The following is a 21,334-nucleotide window of genomic DNA, read 5'->3' on the forward strand; positions in this document are numbered from 1 at the left end:
ATATATATATATATGATCTCTGATTGGTTCTTCTAAATTCATCTCATTATCATTTTTTTTAATTGCTCAAATTTAGTGTATAATCTTTCCTTAATTAAAAATTATAATTAAAAATTAAATCTAAAGGATATCCATTAGAGAAAAGAATATTAATATTGATATTAGATTGATTTCTGAGATGATTTTTATTCATAAACAAAAACATGGCTTAAACTTACAGAAAAACATGAATTTATTAAACCCGATATATCGTGACCTTTTTTCTTGATTTTTCCACCTCTAAGCATATCTGTAATTAATTATTCTGTTTATTATTCTGCAATGTCTATGTATTATTATTTTCTCATTTATTCTTGTACAATAACTGGTAACAGACCTTCGTAATGCCACACGTTATTCTCATACTAAAATATGTACAGTCGATATGTAAGTTCACATTTAATTGTATTAAAATTGACTATTGCTTATTAGAATTTTTTATTATTACAATAATGGTATGGCATTTTATCGATTAATTCACGTATACAGTATTCAAATAAATACTATGACGTTTTCAAGATTTTAAATTTGGACACATTTCTATTATAAATTTACCAAGCGATTCATTTTAATAGCATACAGCTTATATTGCGATTTACTGAAGGTGACCAAAATAATGTGATGAATGTGATGAAATCTAGATTTTTATTAATAAACATTTTATTTTTTACCCTGAAAAACCTGTGTCTCTTATAGGTTTTTCTTTATTCTTTTGATTGTATATCACTCGAGCCTTTCTTGTATTTTAAATATTTATGTTTATTATGATAATAAACATTATCTTCCTACTAATAGAAAGGAAAAGAATTTTATATATATGTATAAAATCTTAAATGTCCACAATGTTAAAAATGGATCCGAGATCTTGATCCAAGAAAAAATTATTAGAATTCAAATCATGGACACAGGTAACTCGAATGTATTTCTCATATTAAAAAAATGCATTTTGTCCCATTTTTTTATACCAATTATTAATTTCATATTGATTTAACTATTGTCAGACTTACTACTTCTTAATGTGCTAGTCAATTTTAGACAATAGAAACGTATGTAAGTTTAAATAATCTTTAAATTAAAATAAATAAATAAATTACAGTAACTAAATTTTAAATATTATACAGTCATCAAATTATAATTGTTTCTAATCGAGAACTTGGATTGATTTCTAGCATTGTGAACATAGGGCTTAATAGTAAATAAGATATGCCGATAAAATGAGATTTGATTTATAGCGAATATTCATAGTTGATTCTTATTTTAAGACCGTCTTAAATAAAATTAATAAGCTCCGTGATTGGCTCTTCAAATTATATTTAAAACGGTCTTAAATATAAGAATCGATTATAAATATCGACCTAAAACAATTATTTAAATAAATATATTGATAAATTTTTTTCATGTACATAAAAATTAAATTTTATAATCCTGATTTACTGCAATATTATGGAACCAATATTAGAAACGGATGATGATACTCACTTCACTCAAAATGGCCGTTGATTCCGGTTTTGATGCTTGTCCTTCCGCGGGACTCGGGCTTGGCACCATACTTCGGCGAGTTCGTTTAGTCGGTATCTCTGTAATAAAATTGACATAAAACATTAATAAATTATTGTTTTACATATTTATAACAAAGCATAAAGAAGAGAAATATGTAAAATAATATACCTCCATGGCTAACTTTCCATTCAAATTTATTTTCATTCGCCTTTTTATATCCATTAAGTTTCGTGTTAAAAACTAAAGCTTTACCTTCAGGATAATCGTTATTTTTTCCCGCTTCTGCAACGGATGGAGAACCATCTGCAAAATAATTTATTGATTTTGATTACAATCGCTGTTCACACGGAAGAATTACTATTTGTACAGATATTAACATCACCTTCGTACAGATCTGCCTTTGCTATCTTTCGCGCTGCTTGAGTGCTTCCACGAGGACGTCCCCTGTCTCTCCTGGGTCGAACGGTGGATTGGGTGGCAGGTTTTAAGAAAGGTTTCTGAATATCTGCCAAAGGTATGTCGTCGCTGCTAGGACTACCGATGGAATTGCCTAGTTTAGTATGTGATTCCGAACTCCTTGTCATCGGTGATAATTTCGGCATTTCTTCGAAGTCAGATGAGAAAATCTGCGAATCTTCCAAGACACTGTCGTTCATGCTATTCTCCGATAACGTGGTATTGTGTGAGGATTCTAACATCGTATTTTCAGCCGTATTAATGCCGTCAGATGTTAGCGATGTTTCTACATCCTGACGAACATCGGAGACTTTCATATGTGCCTGCTTTACCTGATCTTTACCCGGAATAATTTTCTTGGGTCGACCCGGTCTGTTATACCTTTTTTTCTTGAACTCCTCTGTATAATTGGATTTTTCTTTACGAGCCATGGCGCTTTCTAGTACAGTGCTCTTTACCGATTCTTTACATAACCTTCTAGCAGAACGCTTTGGACCAGGAGGTTCCTCATCCTGAGGGACTGATTCACTGAAAATTAAGGAAATAAGTTTATAAATAGCCATACCTAATAACATTCAACAAAAATAGAAAGAAGAAAACAAAAAACCTAAGTGCTCGTAATCTTGGTCGTCCAATTCTTCTCTTTCTGGTAGTAACAAGTGTAGTAGTTTCTTGTTGTGCAGTCTCTTCTGTTAATGCCTCGTTGCTGTTTTCAACATTGTTCTCTGTGGTTTCAGATTTCTTCGAAATAGGAAGTTGCGTGTCGCTATGTTGTTTCTCTTGTGTACTTTCCACTTTGTCCTCATTCATAGTTTTCAATTCTGTCATCTTTGTAGATTCCTTCTTCTTTGCCTCCTCTGCTTGAATCTTCTCTGATTGGGATTCCTCCAGTTGGGATTCCTCGACTTGGGATTCCTCTGCCTGAGACTCCTCAGCTTGGGACTCTTCCACTAAATCAGAATTTTCATCAGAATTTTCTATCTTTACCAAGACACCATCAATGTCATTGCAAGCAAACTCATCAGGAACTAAAGCAAGATTAGAGGAACAACTGGATATCTTAGTCTTTTTGCCATGATCTGTATTCAGATCAATGGTCCTGAATGTTAAGACGATCCTGGCCTTGTCCTTTTTGACAGTGTCCTGCTTATCCGCCAAACTCTCCTCCTCACCATTATGATTCTCCTCCGGAGTCTGAGAAGTGACTGCATCCTCTAAATTTTCAGCAGCTTCTTCACTGACACCGTCGAGTTCTCTTTCCCCCTTGGACGCTTCATCGACGACCTTGGATGTCACCGGCATCACCGTTTCCTCCGGTTCCATTTTATCACTGTCATTATTCTTCGTCGGACTCATACCCTTGTTAAACTCGTTTGTCATCCCCTCGAGAATTTCGTGAATACGAACATTGTCATCGACAACTCTGTTGTCGGAGGCGGCCATGTCTCCCTCCTTTCCGTTGGTGCCGCTGGACTCTGTCACCGGTGGCGCCCGACACCCTTCGGGTGTCGCGGCGACGAGCTCGTTGTCGCCCTCCGCTACAGCGGCCATGCCTGGTGTGCACGGCTAGCTATTGCTACGAGTAGAAGACTTGCTGTGAGAAGCGACGATGCGCATCTCCAAAGATGTACTTCATCCTGTCGCTTATGTAGTATCACCAGCACATGCTCCACCACGTATCCTTCGAATTATCTTTTCTTTCTCTCCCTTTCTCTTCTTCCGCAAAGATTTGCTCTTTTTTTTCAGCTCCCTAATCCCTCTCCCCGATCTATTTTCTTCCGCCCTTCATCCTATCTACCTGTCCTTAACGCGCCGCTTTCCGGCGCTGCAATCAATCTCACCCCGATGCACTTATCGACGCTTATCGACGACGCGGATCCATCGATCCTTCTTCGATGGCGGGACGCGGGACGCGGAACACCGCACTTCCCCCTACCCTTCACACTCTCTTTCTCTCTTTATCTTTCTCACATTCATTCACTGTGCCGCAGAATGAAAGCCGTACTGTACGCGTGTCTCGTTACTCGATCTCATCACTACTATACCTTTCGTTATTTCGAGCTGCTCTCAGCTCAGTGATGCGATGAGCAGCAAGTCGAGAATTCGACCCGATCGACGTTTCCGAAACGGCACGAAGTGACCCGAACTAGCCGCGCTGAACTGAAGTTCCTCGCATAAGAACACGAGAAGAGGGAAAGAAAGAGAAAGATGGCCGCGCTCCGGCATGGCATGCTCCGAGAACGAGCAATGGCTAGAAGCCATATTGATTGTTCAGGGACGCACGGAATTGTTTTCTTTCCTCGATCTTACGCTGCGCGCTATCGCGCCATGCGGCATCAAGTTAAATTAACCTTCAACGATGTTTCATTCAATCTTAATTCATATGGTTTCTCAAGAGGAACGATCTTCCCGAGTAAATAAGAAGAAAGGGGGGAGAGAGCGCCATTATTAGCGATACCCGTATAGATCACTTCGTCTGGCATACTACTGTACATACACGCGGGATCGTTAACGCCCTTAACGTGTGAATTTAGGCGCTTTTCGAGACGTGTATGCAGGGAAATGCATAAAGCCTAGTTGTTGTCCACGATGCTAGAAATTACTCCAAGATCGGACGGAGAAAGATAATTAACAAATCGCGTTTGAACAATTTCACCAATTGATTGATGCATATTGTTTTTCTCCAGCCGAGATCTCAAACGGATTTCTAGAACATTGTGACAAGAGATATATTTCTTATAGTTAAATTTTCTTGCACTTTTCAACTTTTTGCACGTTTCATCTCTTTTCTCTTTTTGTCTTCAGTGTGAAAAGAAAGAAACGAAGGACCGAACAAGAAGTTCAACTAAAAAAAAACAGGTCTAATGCTCTTTTCTAATCTTTAGAACTAGAAAAAGACGAGGAGTAAGTTGAACCGAGATTAAAATTAATCTACATTGGTGGAAACGGACATAAGGTTTATATTTATACACGTGTCTCTCGAAAAAAGCCTAAATTCACGCGTCAAAGCATTATAATTCCATGTTCACATACGAAGTACGAAAATCCAGCAAACACCAAACAGAATTATCTACATAATTAGTTGTAATTTCCCACAACAATTATATAACAATAACACACATGTTATATTACAGTCATGTTGTTGAGTAAGAATGACATAACTGTAATTACTACGTTAGTTAAAACGAAATACATAATTTCGAACTAACAGATAATAGTTACATATAATTTGCATTGATGTTTACTGAGAAATAAACGTGCATTCACAATTAACTCTTCAGCGGAATAAATCTTTTTCCTCTCTCTCTCTCTCTCTCTCTCTCTCTCTCTCTCTCTCTCTCTCTCTTTCTCTCTATCTATCTATCTCCGTGTCATAAGTCAATACAATCCAGACCAAAAATGGATGACCAGTTGTATGAATAACGGAGTCTCTTGTTACGGTCAACCGATTTTGCTCGTAAATAAAGTCATTACTCATATCTGAGTGATAAAATTATTATTAATCCTATAATGTAATTCTTTATTCCATATAATTCCAGAATGAATCGCGAAAATGTATATTTTCGAAAAATTCAAGTTCCTGCACTTCACTTTCCTCGAAATCGAGAGAATTTATTCATATAGTCCGTATATATAGATTGTATATATATATATATAGAAAGATTTTTATATATCAATAAATCTATCCTTTTTAATTAAAACTTCCGTACACACAGATTATCTTTTTTTCTAACGTGGAAAAAAGTGCATGAAGTTCAGCTAAAAAGAAGATACCCATGTTTTTCGAATCTTTCGCGTGTCTTTGTTTCTCATTATCTTCTTAACGTTTATATTTAATCGAGCGATGACTTCTATTATGTATCTAAGGAGATATCCGCATTATTGACAAGAAATCACACACGTGAAGTTCACATAATGCGATAATGTTATAAAGTTCGACCATGAAATGGCTGACACGAGGTTTCGATCGGCTCTCTTGCGAAAGAATGAGAATTAACATGCGATCTTAACATGGCGGGGCATAAAGCTGGAAAATTCATCGGCGCCTCAATGCGCATGAGCCGTCAGCAAAAAAAGACCTGCTTAGAGATTACGTGGCACGATACGATAAAAATATATACGCTCCGAACTGAATACCCGGCGCTGCCGCGTAGGAATACTGTTCATATATTATAGATATATTGAAGGACGAAGAAAAGAATATCATTCGAACGAACAGGGTCGATTTACTCTTTCCTCGAAAGGGATTGCATCGGGAAAATGAAGGGAATGACTTGCAGGCAAAGATTTATGCTGCTACGTACTGAATGTAAAATAATGCTAGATATTAAATGAGATAAAAGATTTAATTCATAAAAGTTGAAATATTTCATATACCTGTGTATTGTAGCGTTATTATAAAATATTATACGTTAAAATTATATACATATATTATTATGTTATATAATTATTGTAATATATACATACACACACACACACACACACAATATTTTAGATTATATGATAATATATTTTATTATATATTTTATTATGTAATGTCATAAACTTAGAACCAACACAAATTTATTCCACAAATTAAGTTATAACTATAATTAAGATCAGTTATAATTTTTAAGATAAAATATTATATAAATATTATATAAATATATATAAATATTTCTGAATCTCTCTTTCTCTATATTCTTTTTTTTTTTTGCTTTTTACATATTTATTACTTGGATTTTTTTTTAAAGGAGGAATTTAATGTTGTTGATAAGAATTAAAGTGTGTCATGGTAAATTCTTATCTATATGTCCGTAATAATTTATAGAGCACACAATGATAATAATTGTTCTACAATCTGTAAAAAATTTAATTTAGAAAAAATATTTATTTTTTCAAAGCACAAAAAAGGGATTAATATTTATCAATTGCAAGATTAGAACACAAACACAATAATAAATCATGTACTATAAAAATAAAATTAACCTTGAACATACGTTCTTTTTAAGATTGTTTTAACAAAAATTAAGTCGTAATGAAATTCTTATCTAATTCAACATTATGATAATTATAATACTTGACGATAATTATTTATTTGCGCAGTACATAATGATAATATGGTCTACCCAGAAAATGAGAATGGATTAAAATAGATTGAAATTTTTTTTTATCCGAATGCGTATTTTAAATAGCGAATACTTTTTCTTGGATTTAATTGGATTCAATTGGATTCAATTAAATGCAATTGGATTGAAAAATTGCATTTCCTATTCAAAATTTTGAATTAAACAATATTTACAATTGTGTTTGTGTGCACAGAAAAAGCTAATATTATTTTTAGATTGAAAGGCATAGAGATATGCAATTCCTAAAAAAATAAAAATGCTCCATGCAATAATATTCAAATGAATAAAAATGCATTCAGAATTGAAAAGCATTCATTTTAACATTCGTGAATCAATATTTCTGAAAATTCGAATCCATTTCAATTCATTTCAATCCATTCTCGTTTGCTGGATATTAATAAATTAAAAAGGAATTTCTATTTCTTTCATTCATATTATGCGCTTCTTATTGATATACAAATGAAAACGATGAAAAGTAAAAAATTATACATGTATTCATCATAATCAGTGAAGACGTCTGCTTGAGTTGACTTGCGTAATTCTTTTTATTATTTCTAAACAACGAATAGAATACATTGATTCAATTGAAAACGGCACGACCCAAATTAAAAATACCGATATACTCTCAATGCATTTGGAGAACGGGAGTTAAAGTGGCGAAAAAGGAAATAAAGAGAGACGCAATAACTCGTATAAATATAAGTTTATTTACATTGCAACAGATCCTTTTGTCAAATAAATGACAAAAGATGATTACGAGTGTAGACTTGAACGTAGTTAGAGATTAAATGTTAATTAAAAATAATAATTACAACATTCTAAAACCGTGTATATATGTGTAACGTGTATGTTGGTGTTTGTGTATGTATGTATGTATGTGTGTGTGAGGTGACGCCTTGCACGCTCTGCTGATTGAGTAATATACAATTCATCCTCCGTGAACTCTACGAGACGTGCTATTGCGACATTATTGTGCTTTTTTATTTTTCCCCCTTTTTCATCACGAAGAAAAATCGAGTGCGGACGATAATGTCCCTCCCGGTTGAACTATCGATATTGGACAACTCATGAACTTACGATTCGTATTTGATGTTGCTTTAATAACAGTCATTAATATTAATAGTAAAATGTGAAAAAGAAGTCATCGTGAGACTGCAATTCGAGTCACAGAGGTACCGCAAGGCCGTCCCAGAAAAGAGAGCGAATTTCGTTGCGTTTATGTTATCTCTCCTTCCCTTGACAAAATTCTTAAAGAATGACAAAATGAGTAGAAGCGTAAACGAAAAGCGATAGGAACGGTTTACGCATTTTTCATGTGCGGCACAATGCCACATATGCCATATATACTTCTCTTGTGTATATTTATATTATAAATATTTACACACGTGTGCGTGTATATATACTTATATATATACACATGTACATAAATATTTATGTATGTATAATGTGTGTCGAGGCTGATGTAGAAAACATCGCGATTAATGCCGCACTTTTCCGTCGCTGTACTTTTTTTTCAAATACGCAAACGATATAAAAAGTTGAGCATCATATTTTTCTCGTTGCGTATTATATATACACGTCGAGAAAAGAATTATTGAAGGTAGATCGATTCGCATTTCGCGGCGGCGAAGAAAAGTCGTGCAAACGTCGCGAGAACGTTCGCCGCCGCGAATGATCTCCTCACGTACGTAAAACGTGTGTACACAGGTCTCGGGGCGCCGATCATACACACTCTCGGTTATAATATTAATCCTAACAATCTCTCTTAATTGAATGCTTCCTTCTTTTAGAAGAACAATTGAGGCAAAAAAATTCGGCGAGAATTTGTAGTAAAACTATTTCTCTTTTTTTCTTTTTAGGATTGACCTATGCAATTTTTTCCTTTTTTCCCCAACAATTTTTTATCTTGTAAAAAATAATTCATTCCAATTATTTGCACGTCAAGATTAAACCGAGACGGTCGACGCGATTTAAAGGCTACTCGACCGTGCAGAAGTTACGTTTACAACGACTTTAGCGTGTGAAGCGTTCTAAATTCGAAAAAGACGTTTCACTCTTCCCTAAGTCCTAACAGCAATAAGAAATTCAGAAAATATTCTTCGATTTGAAATACTCGGAAATCTTTCAAAGATCTGAAATATTTATACTAGCTAGTATAAGTTCTCGTATATCTTAAGGCAAGGCAATTCTCACATTCGAAGCGTCCGAGAATCCAAATGCGTGAGAATATCAAATCAAGATGAAATATTTTTCAGCGTTTTCAGTCGTTTCGCACGCTAAATCGACGTTTCCGTACAAATCTTCGACTCACGCACAACTCCGAAATCGCGGCGGCTCGAGTATTAAGGACACGCTTCTCTATTTCTTCTGTATGTTTTTCTTTTGGTTTATAATGTTCGGAACACGTTGTATATACGTCTGTGTCTACACGTTCTGTAACTCGCTCTGTGCGCGCAACCGTTGTCGGATAACGATGCACTTTGCTACTACGTGGTGCACGTGATCGTCGTCCGAGTATCCGTAGTCACATATGGCACCAACAAGGAATAATAAGGCTTAATGATTATAGCGGTGGGTTATGGTGGCGGAGGTCTCCTCTGAGGTTCGGGTGTGTAACGCAGACGAGCTCGCACGTGTTGCGGGCTACCAGGCACGGAATTGCTTTCCGACAATCTCCTAGGCGGCGGCTGAGGCGGAGAAGGCGAGACATACCTAAAAAAAAAATCGAATTATCATGTACATTATTCTCTTTTGATCTTATTGAAAAAATGAGAGAGAGATCAATGATAATTATAATTCATAATCTTATAAGAAGTTATCTTCTTAGCAAGTAAAAGGCAAACAAAAAGCGGAGATGCGCACCTTCGCGGAAAAGAAGGAGACGCCTGTTCAATTAAATTCCTTCTAAGAGCAAGTGGGGATTCGCCACGACTTAATCTCGGCGGTGGTTCCGGTGAAGGAGCGCGATCGCTGCCGAGCCTAAGACGTACATAGGACGCGAAGCGTTTCTTCGCGGACTCCTTTGAGCTAACAATCTGCTGCGAAGGCATCGCCAATGATGACGGCGGTGACTCCTGTTTCAACTGATGCGCAAAACGGGAGATTAACAACTGTGGACTAGTGGAACCGTGGGATCCTTGCGGCGGTGGCTCCGAAGGAAATCTATAAATGTAACTTGATATAAAAGGGGAGAATAACATTTTATTATACTAAATGAAATTGATTCAAAAATAAACATTGGCATTAAAAATAATAAAGAATAGAAATGATTATATTAAAATTAAATAGCACATCTAATACACGTATAAAAGAATGAACAAAGAATAAATATGAATAAATATAGAACATTCAATGTGCATATGGCAATCAGCAAATATCATTGCAAATGAAAGAAATAAAGTAGCTTATACTCATACTATAAATGTTAAGTTCTAAATGACAGTGTCTTAAAAAATAATTCTGACAATCATATGCGTGCATTTTGTAAATAAATCACAAAAAATTCAGGTCTTCCAACAAATATTCAAATTACCTCTTGCGACTGATCATCGGACTACCGTAGATATTCTGAGTTTGTGGAGGATAAGTTTGGAGTGCAGCAGATTGCTGTGACGGTGGATGCGCAAGACGCTGCAAAAATGGTGAATAACGGCCGCTATTATCATACGTAGCAGGTGGTGGCTGAATAACGCCAGGCGGATCAACATTCTCTCGTCGCCAGGGCGAATAGTCTCTGGTGAAAGGGCTCAACGATCTTGAAACGCCTCCCTGCCATCGGTCCGCTTTGTTGCCATCATCCTGCTCTTCGTAACGGCTACTGCGATACGGGGAATATGGTCGACCATTGCTGTCCAAACTGGAATCCTGAGTCCTGTAAGGAGAGAACGGTCTCGTCGTCGTCGTCGTCGTAGTCGTCGTCATTGTCTCTTGTCTACCTTGACCGTTCGTTGTCGAGCAGCGATTCGAGGAGTTGTAATCGTGCCTGGTGATGTTCTGTTCGTACTGTCGATAGGGCGAGAAAGGTCGCGGCGGCAGATTCGGCTCCGGCTGATCCGCCGCATCTTTAGATATTGGCGGTGAAAATGGTCGAGCCATCTCCTTCCGACGAAGAGTGTACGGACTGTAGGGCACGTAGTTCGCGCCATTTTCGCTATTGGAACGCTGATGGAATGGCAAAAAGCCACAATTCGACGATTCTCTGAAGCTGCTACTGATATTGCTCCTCAAGAAGGCTGGCACCTCGGATTGCGCTCGAAATTGAGCTGTCTGTTTCAGGGATACATGACCCGAAATTCGCTGCTGCTGACATCCTGGTAATCTGGAATTGAATCGTCATCCAAATAAAATTTTCTGAAGGATAGATTTATGAATATGATTGATTTCTCTTCAATACAAAAGTGCGATTTGATTCTTTCGGTATGCGTATGTACCACCATCATCCTATAATCGTATTGTGATGGCTCTGCAAAAAATCTCAGTCTAGAAAAGTTAATAAATGTTAGAGCAAAGCGTTAATCGTTAATTGTTAGCAGGCAAAACGCAGATGAAGACAGAAGTTTTTTATTATAAGATATATTAAATAGTTTTTAAATCGTGCCGGAAACTTCCGGAAGAAAATCTCATCTTTATGCGAGATCAGAATTTTTCGCGTTATATAAGTCGTGGAAAAAATCGCTCACGGCGAAAACTTTACATCAAAATGACGAGAAATCTTAAACTCTATAAAAATTTTATTGATAAAATTAAAAACAGAAGTAAATGATATGATTGTGAAATTTCTATATAATTAGGATATCTTGTGTACAATCCATAATTCTTTTTGTCAGGATTATATTAATTTCGCTGCAGCAATTTCGTCCCCAATCTGCAATAGTCAAGAATTCATTTTACAAAATCAATTTGCAAAACAAGAAAAGAAAAATGGCATGTGCACAGGGAAAAATTATGCGTGCATCGCGATGGAATTGCGAGTCGCTACGCTAAACGCAACAAAAATAGGCGAAAAGAAAGAAACGAAAATACATTAAAATAAATAAAAAATGCTTACCGTGAATAGGGGTTGAAGGGTGGGGTGTGTAACAGGCGCGTGCACAAACCAAACAACTCGAAATGAAAATCGGGCAGATTTTTGGATACCCTGAGTAGCAGGATAGTTTATCTTTTTTTTTTCTTTTTTTTTAATCTCTTTCTGGGATTTTCAGGTAATTTGTCCGGGAAGGAGCGGAAATAGGAAAGGAGTAAGGAATGAGAGAGGTAGAGGATGCTACGCCGCGCTGCCTCCCTCAAGCTCAAGGCTGCAACACAATTCAACACGCACGCAAACTTTTAATTCGAAAGAAAGAACTGTAAAAGTCAATTTTTTTGCAAAGCTGTATCAAAGATAAATATATACCGGATATTTCGGGAGTATATTGCGTTTGTCTTCGACAAATTTTTCTACAAATTCGTGAATTGATCATTCTTTAGTTGCAAAAGTCGACACGCGCAATCACGAGAGAGAATCCACTGGCTGAAAGCCAAAGACGCCATAATTTCGGAACGTCTTATACAATCATTAACATCCAACGACAGACCAATTCGCAAAACGCTTTGGTCCAAAACTCACTGACCGTCAACATGTTAAGTGTATAAAGTTTTAATCGAAAAAAATCGTTCGTAAATCGCGATTAAACCTGGTTACCAAGACGAAAAAAATAGATAACCAAACCAGAAATCAGTATCTTTATTAGTCAGGAATCTCATGCCATGTTTAAAAAGTTCGCGATTTCACTGTTACGCTAGCATTCTTAATTGATTATGTCATCCTATCATTCCTATCACAATATTAAACATCTTAACTATTATGTCTAATCTAAGAAAAGCATACAGCAAATAGCAATTTAGCAAATATTATTGATTCTCACCTTGGTTCTAACTGCCGCATGACTTTGCCGAACCATTGACAGCCTGAGTTTGTTAGGGCGGAATTTGTCTCGCCATCCTGTAGAACGTCATATTTGCGAATAAAAGCATGTTCCATGAGCTTGTGATACTTTGGCCGGTGCTTGTAGTTCTTAGTGAGGCAACAACTAACAAAACTCCTAAACTCCTTGGAGAAGAGTGCATCCACCGGAAGAGATGGAGGATCGTCTTGTACTACTCTGCTCAGTACCTATGAGTAGGATAATAAAATAATAAGTATGAAACAATGCATGTAACAATGGATATAGTCATACTGAAAAAAATTATCCAATCACAAAATAGTTTTTTTCAAAAGATACAGAAAGAGATAAAGAAAGAAAGCAGGGGAGGGAGAGGAAGGAGAGAGAAAACTATATTAAAAATGGAATTTCATACAGAATTAAAAGCAAAAGAGCTTTCTAATATGCAGTTCATTTCAATATATAATTCATTACGCATATTTAGTACAGTTCATAATAGAGATAAAAAAATCTAAAAATCTAATTTCCAACGGAAATTTTACCTCAAAATCAGTCTTGCAGTCTCGATAAGGAAATACTCCCGTAGCTAGTTCCACTAGAGTAATGCCCAAACTCCATACATCTGCTCTTATATCATAATCCGGTTTAGTAGGATCTGGTGGATCTATCCTTTCAGGCTGTATACAAAACGATAAAAAAAGTAGAATTATTCTATTATTCAGAACAGTTGAACATTTTTCTGTATTGTAATATATATTTACTTACAGCCATATATGCCGCACATCCCGCACTTCTCGTTTTTGCTTTGCTATCGACCAGTCTACCAGAAATCCCGAAATCGCAAAGTTTCACCCCTCCCGTCTCATCAAGTAATATATTACTAGGTTTCACGTCTCTATGTATTACACCATGCTTCTCTTTCAGGTACGACAACGCTTTTACTGTCTACAGAGAAAAAAATGTATCACAAGATAAAGTCGTTTTTCCAATAATTTCAAAATTATGAAAACATAATATATTTCAAATTTTAAAGAAAAAAATTGACACAATAAAATATTTCAAAATATTTAAAAAATAATGATATAATAAAAATAAAATTATCTTCTTTCGGGATATGTATCTTCTTTTTTCTTATAATTTTTTTTAAGATTTTTGAAACAATTATGGAACTCAGGACATAAAATATAAACAAAAGGAATAAAGAAACTTACTGCTACTGTAACTTTTCCTAAAAAATCTTCTGGTATCGCTTGCCTGCTACGCTTTAACAATTTGTCTAGACAAGTCGCCATCAGTTCCATGCAAATCCAAACATCAGATTCAGTGATGAAACAGCCCAGGCACTGCACAATGTATGGACAGTCGTGCGACTTGAGCACGACATCGAGATCCATGATTATCCTCTTGTTTTCTTCCGCGTTCCCGGAGCGTCGCATCTGCTTCACGGCAATTATTACACCACTCGGCTTATGCCTCATTTTAACAACGTGTCCACAGGTGCCATTACCGAGTTCACCCAAATGCTCCAGATCTTTCATATCCGTCTGATACCTTTGGCCGTTGATATTCAGGATACCATTCATCTTCATGATTTCTTGCAGCTTTAACTCAACTTCACTATCATGCATCTTTGGCGGTGTTATCTGTGACACTGGCAGATCTAGCTGTCTTCTAAGTCGTGTCGGAGTACCCATATCCCCAACAACTAAGAAATGCATAATATTTTAATATTAATTAATAATGTTAAGTTCTTTCCATTCTCTATGCTATTTTCTTATAATTAAATATAACTTTCTTATAATTCAGCATGTGTAAATAAATCTACATTTGCTTTAATAACCAAAAATAATCTTAATATCAACATTTAAAATATTTGTTATTTCTCTAAAAAGTTTAACAAATTTATAGAAAACTTTTAAATTTAATATTGATACATTTTCATTTAACATTGATTATTATTCCTATATTTAATTATATGTTTACAATACATGTTCTGCATTTAATTACATATTAGCATTGATTTATAATATTATATATATATTAGGAGTGTGATTTAGTTTTGAGGGTTTTTTTTTCAAAAACTGATTTATTTAAACAACATATCACGTAAACATTTAATATTACTAGATTTATATTATATTAACTGCTATACAATCAACGTTTAATTCTCTGACAAGTTTTAAAATGAATTGTCTAGATTATCGTCCAATAATGCTTGCAAATCTGCATTTTCCAACTTTTGTCGTCAATATTAAAATCATTTTTAAATTGACAGAACCAATATTCATATGTCTTAATTGATGGAGCAACATAAGTTTCTATCAGAATTCTGTGACCTTCATCCACCGTTTTCTTCTTTAAAAAACAAAAGCAACACATATCAAAAATGCTCTCTAAAAAAACTTCATTTTTAAAACAATTTTTACTACATCCATTATTAATAAACAATTAAATATCACAGAATATTAAAGCATTAAGAAATAATAGCTGTAATTAAAATGTCTTCGACAACACTGGCATTAGTGCTACCTGTAGCAAAATCCTCAAAATTAAATCACACTCCTTATTTAATACTGAGCTTTATTAACATATCCCTTCTCCCCTAAAAGTTATTATGACATTTATTTATTATACTATGTGACTTATTAGCATGTCTGAACTTTTTGAATCGGTATAAGAATTCAATTACAACTTAGGATCTAAATGTTATTCAGCAAAAAAAATCTATTTCTACCAATGTAGATTAAGCAAATTCAGTTGGACATATTAGTATATATTAAAACCATTATATACTGACATAATCTGAACATGAAAACAAAATATCTTGAATTATTATGATATATATTGTACCATAAAAATAATACAATAAAAAGCATATATATTAAAGTTTTTTGTGATTTAATTAGTTTCCATATTTATATTAAACACATATCTTCATGTCGATTTGTATAATAGCTTTAATATGCATTGAGTGTAAATTAGCATCCAAACAAATTTACTCCATTAATCTCAATTTAATTTATGATAAATTCGGTAACTCGTACTACACTGGATTAGTACATATTAAAAACTGCTTTGTATTTAAATGCAATGATAATATTAAAATAATACATTAATATTCTGCTAAATAACGTGACAATACCATTATTGCATTATGTAATCGTTAAAAATATTCATATGCTTTTAACTTGTTAATCTCATGTATATAACAAACTATCATGTCTATAGCTAACTTTTATTATGCATTAATCAAACCAAGTGATCGAATTCATTATTATTTTGTATCTTTGATCTAAGAATTAGAAAAAAAATAAAGGATAAATTAAATAGAGATTACAGTTAATCTACATTAGTAGAAATAGACATAAATCAAACAGCGAGAGAGAATCGACAGTAAAATTCGATCAACAATCCGACGGTCAACATAACCTGTACATGTGAAATCATGGTAAACGCATCATCAAAGAGATGGAGCATATCCATTTAGAAAGTGGAGGAACCAGAGCGGATTCGCAGGAATGTTTACGCGCATTTAAAACAAGCTGCTTACGTTGCCGTGGTCTGCGGGGCGCGGGGCTGGACGCGGATCCTGCCGCCACTGTCGTCGACGACGACGATGACGACGAAGAGTGCAAGCCTATGCTCGGGCCAACGTCGCTGCCGACTTGCCTGTCCCGCTCCCGCGACTCATTCTCCGCTCGCAACCGCTCCTCCAGATTCATAATCTTCTTCTCCAAGGTGCTCGACATCGCGCTCGCACGCCGTGCCTCCTCGGCTCTGCTTAACGCGGCTACGTGTTTGTTTTGGTTTCTTTTCCTTTTTATTTTTTTCTTTTACATACGCCGCACTCCACCACCAACGCCAAGCTCACCGGGTTCGCCACACCGCCGTCATGCGCCCGATATTTGACAATTTTTGCATCACTTTTTTGCTGCTCTTTTACGCGCTGCCCTTTTTGGCAGCAGGGGGTACAAACTCCCCTCCTGAAAAAAAGGGGGGGACGATTCTCAGCGCCGTCTGAACTTTCCGGAAGTAGCGAACTAGGTGCGTGAGGATCACATGATGTGTGCTTTCAACAAGCAACACATGGATCATTACATCTTTGTTGTTTGCCAATGTTAAACAAAAATGACATGATCACTGTATCATACTGTGTCGCTTGTTGGAAGGCACACGATATAAGCAATGGATGCAATGACGTCGGCCCTGCGTACTGCACAATAGAAGACTGTGCGTACAATAGAAGAAATAAGAAATTAAGGAATTAATTACTTAAACACAATAGATACAGGCAACAGGGAATAACAAGCTATCCAATCAGAGTTGCAGTATATAAGTTTGATATTATATCCTAGAGCTCTAATTAGATAGCTCTGATTGGATAGCTCGTTTTTTTCTGTTCCTTATGGCTATTGCCTGTGCCTATTGTGTTTAAATCCTTAGGAATAGAGAATAAACAATTTTAGGGGCTCCGCACAATAAAAGAAACAGGGAACAAAGAACAGAGAATAAAAATTTCTATCTATCAGATATCATGTATTATGGAATACATAGTTTCTAATAGGTTGAAATTCTTATAGTGCAGCCACAATAGAAGGAATAAGAAATTAGGAATAAGAAATAACGAATTTATCAGAAACCGATGTATCCGATTTCTGATGACACATTATGGAATCAAAATGGCGGCAGTTCATGGTATTTTGTTAATCTAGTAACTTTAACACTATTCTCGCAGTTTGCATGGTCATACCAATTTTACATGAAGAATGCTCCATTCTTCGCAATTTCATAACCGTCTTTATGCTGATTTTACAATGAGTCGATAGTCGAAAGTTGTATTTGCTCGTATTCGTAGTCAGACCTTGTACTTAAAATTTCCTTAAATTTACCATTAGATGCAACTAATAAAATAATTCGTAGAGTATCTAAAGATAAATTTAAGAAAGTCTTAAATATAAGGCCTGACTAGTCTTAATCGATGAAGTTGGCCAATTTGCCTTAATCGTACAAGTTGGCTATTGGTCAACTTCACCAATAAGACTTAAGTCTACCGATTACTGACTCATTGTTCAGCGTTACACGTCTACCGACAATTGTCAGTGTCGTTACGCAAATATTTTATGGTAAAAAAGCTGCGCAACGATACCAACAACTGTCATGTAAAACAATCAGGGGTTCCACACAATAAAAGGAATAGAGAATAGAGAATAAGAATTTCAATTTATCAGAAATCATGTATTGTGGAATACACAGTTTCTGATAGGTTGAAATTCTTATTCTCTATTCTCCGTTCCTTTTATTGTGCGGAGCTCCTTACGGAATCGCGCCTCTGATAGATTGAAATTGTGTTAGGGGGCTCCGCACAATAAAAGGAACAGAGAACAGAGAATAAGAATGTCAATCTATCAGAAATCATAAAGCCGATATTCATAGTCGAATTTTATTTCAAGATCGTCTTAAATAATGTCTTAAATCGCTAATGCAGCCTTCTGATTGGTTTGTGACTTCTTAAGATCGTACTCAAAACGGTCTTGAATATAAGATTTGACTATGAATACTGGCCTAAAATTTAGTCATCTTCTTATTACTCCGTAGTTGCAGTGCTGTTAGTTCCAGTACCGCAGCCAATACGGTGGCAAGATTCTAATTCAGCTAGCATTGCTGGCAATCCAGCAGAAAAATAAGAAATGCGTTCAGCATTGCGAATCAGAGGTCTCTGTTTTCTCTTTTACCTCAAAAATTGTTCAGCAACTTGCATTTTTCTACATGTCATCTCGAGTCAACGCGATGTTGCTTTGAAGCGTTTTTTAATTAATCAGTTTGTAAAATTCTTTCTTCTAATTTCTTTTAATCCATCAAATGCTTCAAAGCATTTGTAAGATTTTGACCACAATTCTTATCTGCGTTCGATATTAACATTTCTTCCAGAGCCAATTGAGCTGCTCGATCCACTCCGGATTCAAAGACCGAGCTCGCAGAGTTAATGCAGATTCGCGCCTAAATTAAATTCATAACCTGTATATTTATAATAATGTATCCAACTGATTTGTTAACACATAATACAAGTTCAACAGAACACAACAATTTTGAAATCATTTTATAATTCTCTGCTGAGATAGGACTATTCCTCTTAATCTAAAAGCATAACTCAATCAACGCGAAGAAAACTTCCAACAGTTGCAAAATAAACGTTCTAGTGAACGTAACCGTTCATTTCTTTTAATACTTCTATTTCACAAATAACGTATTTGAACTGTTATAATGTCTGAGTCTAAACGCTCAAACAAATGCTATCAAATAGAAATTGATGGAGTACATTATGTATAATATTTAACGAGGAAAGTAAGTTTTTAATTCTTTTCCTCTTTATGAATTTGAAGTTACGTATTTGAAAACAAAGAATTTGCTAATTAATTTTTAGATCAAAAGCTTATGTTGCGCATATAAAATGAAATAAATCAAACTGTATTAATATATTAAAGACTCTAACGAATATAAATCAAGTGATATAAATTGCAGAAATTTATTTTGCAATGTAGTATTTTCTTTTAAGAAAACAAACTTTGCATATGAATCTGCTATATTCATGTGTCGATCTATTTTTAGTATATAAGACTATTATCAGTTTCTAGTAAAGCGAAAGACATTTTCAATTAAATATATTTTTTATTTATTCATAAAAATAAACAATTTCATTTTATAATCTAACCCTAAAAGACAGTTTACAGATCTGTAGCGTTCGGAATTAATTCTTGGCACTCGGATTGCTCGAAGATCATGTGATCAAGCTCGCTATTTGCTAGCTCGTATCTCAGATTTAAGGCTTATAGGCAACAAGGAATAACAAGTCCAATCAGAGCTCTGGTATATAAATTTGATATTATATCCCAGAGCTCTGATTGGACAGCTCGTTATTCCCTGTTCCTTGTGCCTATTGCTTGTGATTATTGTGTTTACAGCCTTTACATTGCCGAACGCACTAATAATTGGATGCTACTAGCTCAAGTCGGAGTTCGGAGTTCGTTTGAAATTTGAAAGTTATCAAAAGTTATTCCGCCGAATATTATTTATAAGTAAACACGATTAACGAGAAATGACCCTTTTGTTACAACAAATTACTCAATAATGACTACAGTTGATGTATCGAATTTTAATGAGGACTTTAAATCTGAAAAAACTATCTACAAACGCAGGTCATCGGTTTTCCACGCGCGATTTTCTACAGCCCGCGATCACCAAGGTTAGGTTTATGAAGTGACATAAAAAAAATTTTCGTGTCGAAATATTTAATTTAAAAATAATTGAAGATCAGAATAGGTCTCCATTAACGATATAATTTTTATAAATATAATTTTTATAAATATAATTGTTTCTTATGAACAATAATTTTATTCTTAAAATGTTAATTTCTATATTTAAAAAATGCTAATGCCCATTTCCACCAATGTAAATTAACTTTAATCTCGATTCAACTTACTCTTTGTTTTTTTCTAATCTTTAAAACTAGAAAAAGACGAAGAATAAGTTGAACTAAGATTAAAGTTAATCTACATTGGTGGAAACAAACATAAAAGAAACCGATTCTAGTAATTGTAGTTATGTCTTCTCCTAGATAAATATATTTTGTATTTATTTATTTCATGTAAAATATGAAATTACTATATATTAATATTTATGATGTTAAACAAATATGTCTTTTAGATGACAATGAAGTTATAATCAATGGAAACGGACCAAACCAAAAAGAATGCAATGCAAAGGATGCTGTTGAAGCTTTTAAACTGAGGGAATATATAGATAAACTCAGGCAGGAGCGAAAGGACTGGCAACAGGAGTATAGAAATCGCAAAACTCAACGGAAGAACTTGATCAAACAGAAAACAAGCACAGAAGGACAAGGACAGATTCTCGACATAAATGTATTGACAGAAGCCGAAAGAGCTTTTGTCTTAACACGTCCCAATTATGAACACATCTGCAAAAATAGTCAGAAATTATTAGATGTAGCATTAAAAATATCTAAGCTTAGTCAACACGTACATAAACTGAATGAGAAATTCATGGAAAGAATGAAGGATAATATATCAAAAGCCACTGCAAATGTTATTGAAATCTCAGAACAATGAAGCAGATCAGCAATAGTTTTAGGAATCGTTTATTTTTTCAATTCTAACAAATTTACAGACAATAGGAGCATCATAATAAAAATATAAATAACATTTAAATTAATTAAATATGACAACACTAGCACGATTGATTATACAATACTTATTTGTGTGATTGTGGCGCATTTACATTAATAATTATATA

The 21,334-nt window shown here is 34.9% G+C and overlaps 3 protein-coding genes across 5 annotated transcripts in view; 1 reads left to right on the forward strand and 2 right to left on the reverse strand.

Annotated features, from left to right (window-relative positions):
* Positions 1-4,155, reverse strand: part of LOC108691834 (histone-lysine N-methyltransferase EHMT2) — a 10,446-nt gene extending 6,291 nt beyond the window's left edge. The window contains exons 1-5 of one of the 3 annotated variants that reach the window (XM_018199764.1): positions 3,168-4,155; positions 2,603-2,945; positions 1,922-2,523; positions 1,708-1,842; positions 1,519-1,616 (exon numbers count right to left, since the gene is read on the reverse strand). In XM_018199764.1, the coding sequence (XP_018055253.1) occupies positions 1,519-1,616; positions 1,708-1,842; positions 1,922-2,523; positions 2,603-2,945; positions 3,168-3,546 (1,557 nt within the window). In that variant the 5' untranslated portion in view covers positions 3,547-4,155. Of the gene's footprint in view, positions 1-1,518; positions 1,617-1,707; positions 1,843-1,921; positions 2,524-2,602 lie in introns of all 3 variants that reach the window. The other 2 variants (XM_018199763.1, XM_018199762.1) reach the window with 2 other exon arrangements.
* Positions 4,156-8,549: 4,394 nt separating this feature from the next.
* LOC108691833 (dual specificity mitogen-activated protein kinase kinase 7-like) lies at positions 8,550-17,010 on the reverse strand. The gene is made up of 8 exons (XM_018199761.1): positions 16,575-17,010; positions 14,236-14,729; positions 13,790-13,969; positions 13,567-13,701; positions 13,007-13,254; positions 10,636-11,421; positions 9,966-10,265; positions 8,550-9,815 (listed from the first exon to the last, which is right to left on the reverse strand). The coding sequence occupies exons 1-8, from the start codon at positions 16,771-16,773 to the stop codon at positions 9,680-9,682; spliced, it is 2,478 nt and encodes an 825-aa protein (XP_018055250.1). The 5' UTR covers positions 16,774-17,010; the 3' UTR covers positions 8,550-9,679.
* A 3,016-nt stretch (positions 17,011-20,026) lies between these two features.
* On the forward strand, positions 20,027-21,307 carry LOC108691804. The gene is made up of 2 exons (XM_018199716.1): positions 20,027-20,264; positions 20,726-21,307. The coding sequence occupies exons 1-2, from the start codon at positions 20,150-20,152 to the stop codon at positions 21,148-21,150; spliced, it is 540 nt and encodes a 179-aa protein (XP_018055205.1). The 5' UTR covers positions 20,027-20,149; the 3' UTR covers positions 21,151-21,307.
* Positions 21,308-21,334: the final 27 nt, after the last annotated feature.

Source organism: Atta colombica, unplaced genomic scaffold (assembly GCF_001594045.1).
Source record: "Atta colombica isolate Treedump-2 unplaced genomic scaffold, Acol1.0 scaffold52, whole genome shotgun sequence".
Taxonomy (NCBI): Eukaryota; Metazoa; Arthropoda; class Insecta; order Hymenoptera; family Formicidae; genus Atta; species Atta colombica.

Excerpts from the sequence above, each read along its gene's own strand:
- LOC108691833 (XM_018199761.1), bottom strand. The coding sequence starts at position 16,773 with ATGTCGAGCACCTTGGAGAAGAAGATTATGAATCTGGAGGAGCGGTTG. Across the intron at positions 14,730-16,574 it reads GCCCCGCAGACCACGGCAAC|TTGTTGGGGATATGGGTACT; the intron begins GTAAGCAGCTTG and ends TGCATTTCTTAG. Across the intron at positions 9,816-9,965 it reads TCTCCTTCTTTTCCGCGAAG|GTATGTCTCGCCTTCTCCGC; the intron begins GTGCGCATCTCC and ends TTTTTTTTTTAG.
- LOC108691804 (XM_018199716.1), top strand. The coding sequence starts at position 20,150 with ATGACTACAGTTGATGTATCGAATTTTAATGAGGACTTTAAATCTGAA. Across the intron at positions 20,265-20,725 it reads TACAGCCCGCGATCACCAAG|ATGACAATGAAGTTATAATC; the intron begins GTTAGGTTTATG and ends TATGTCTTTTAG.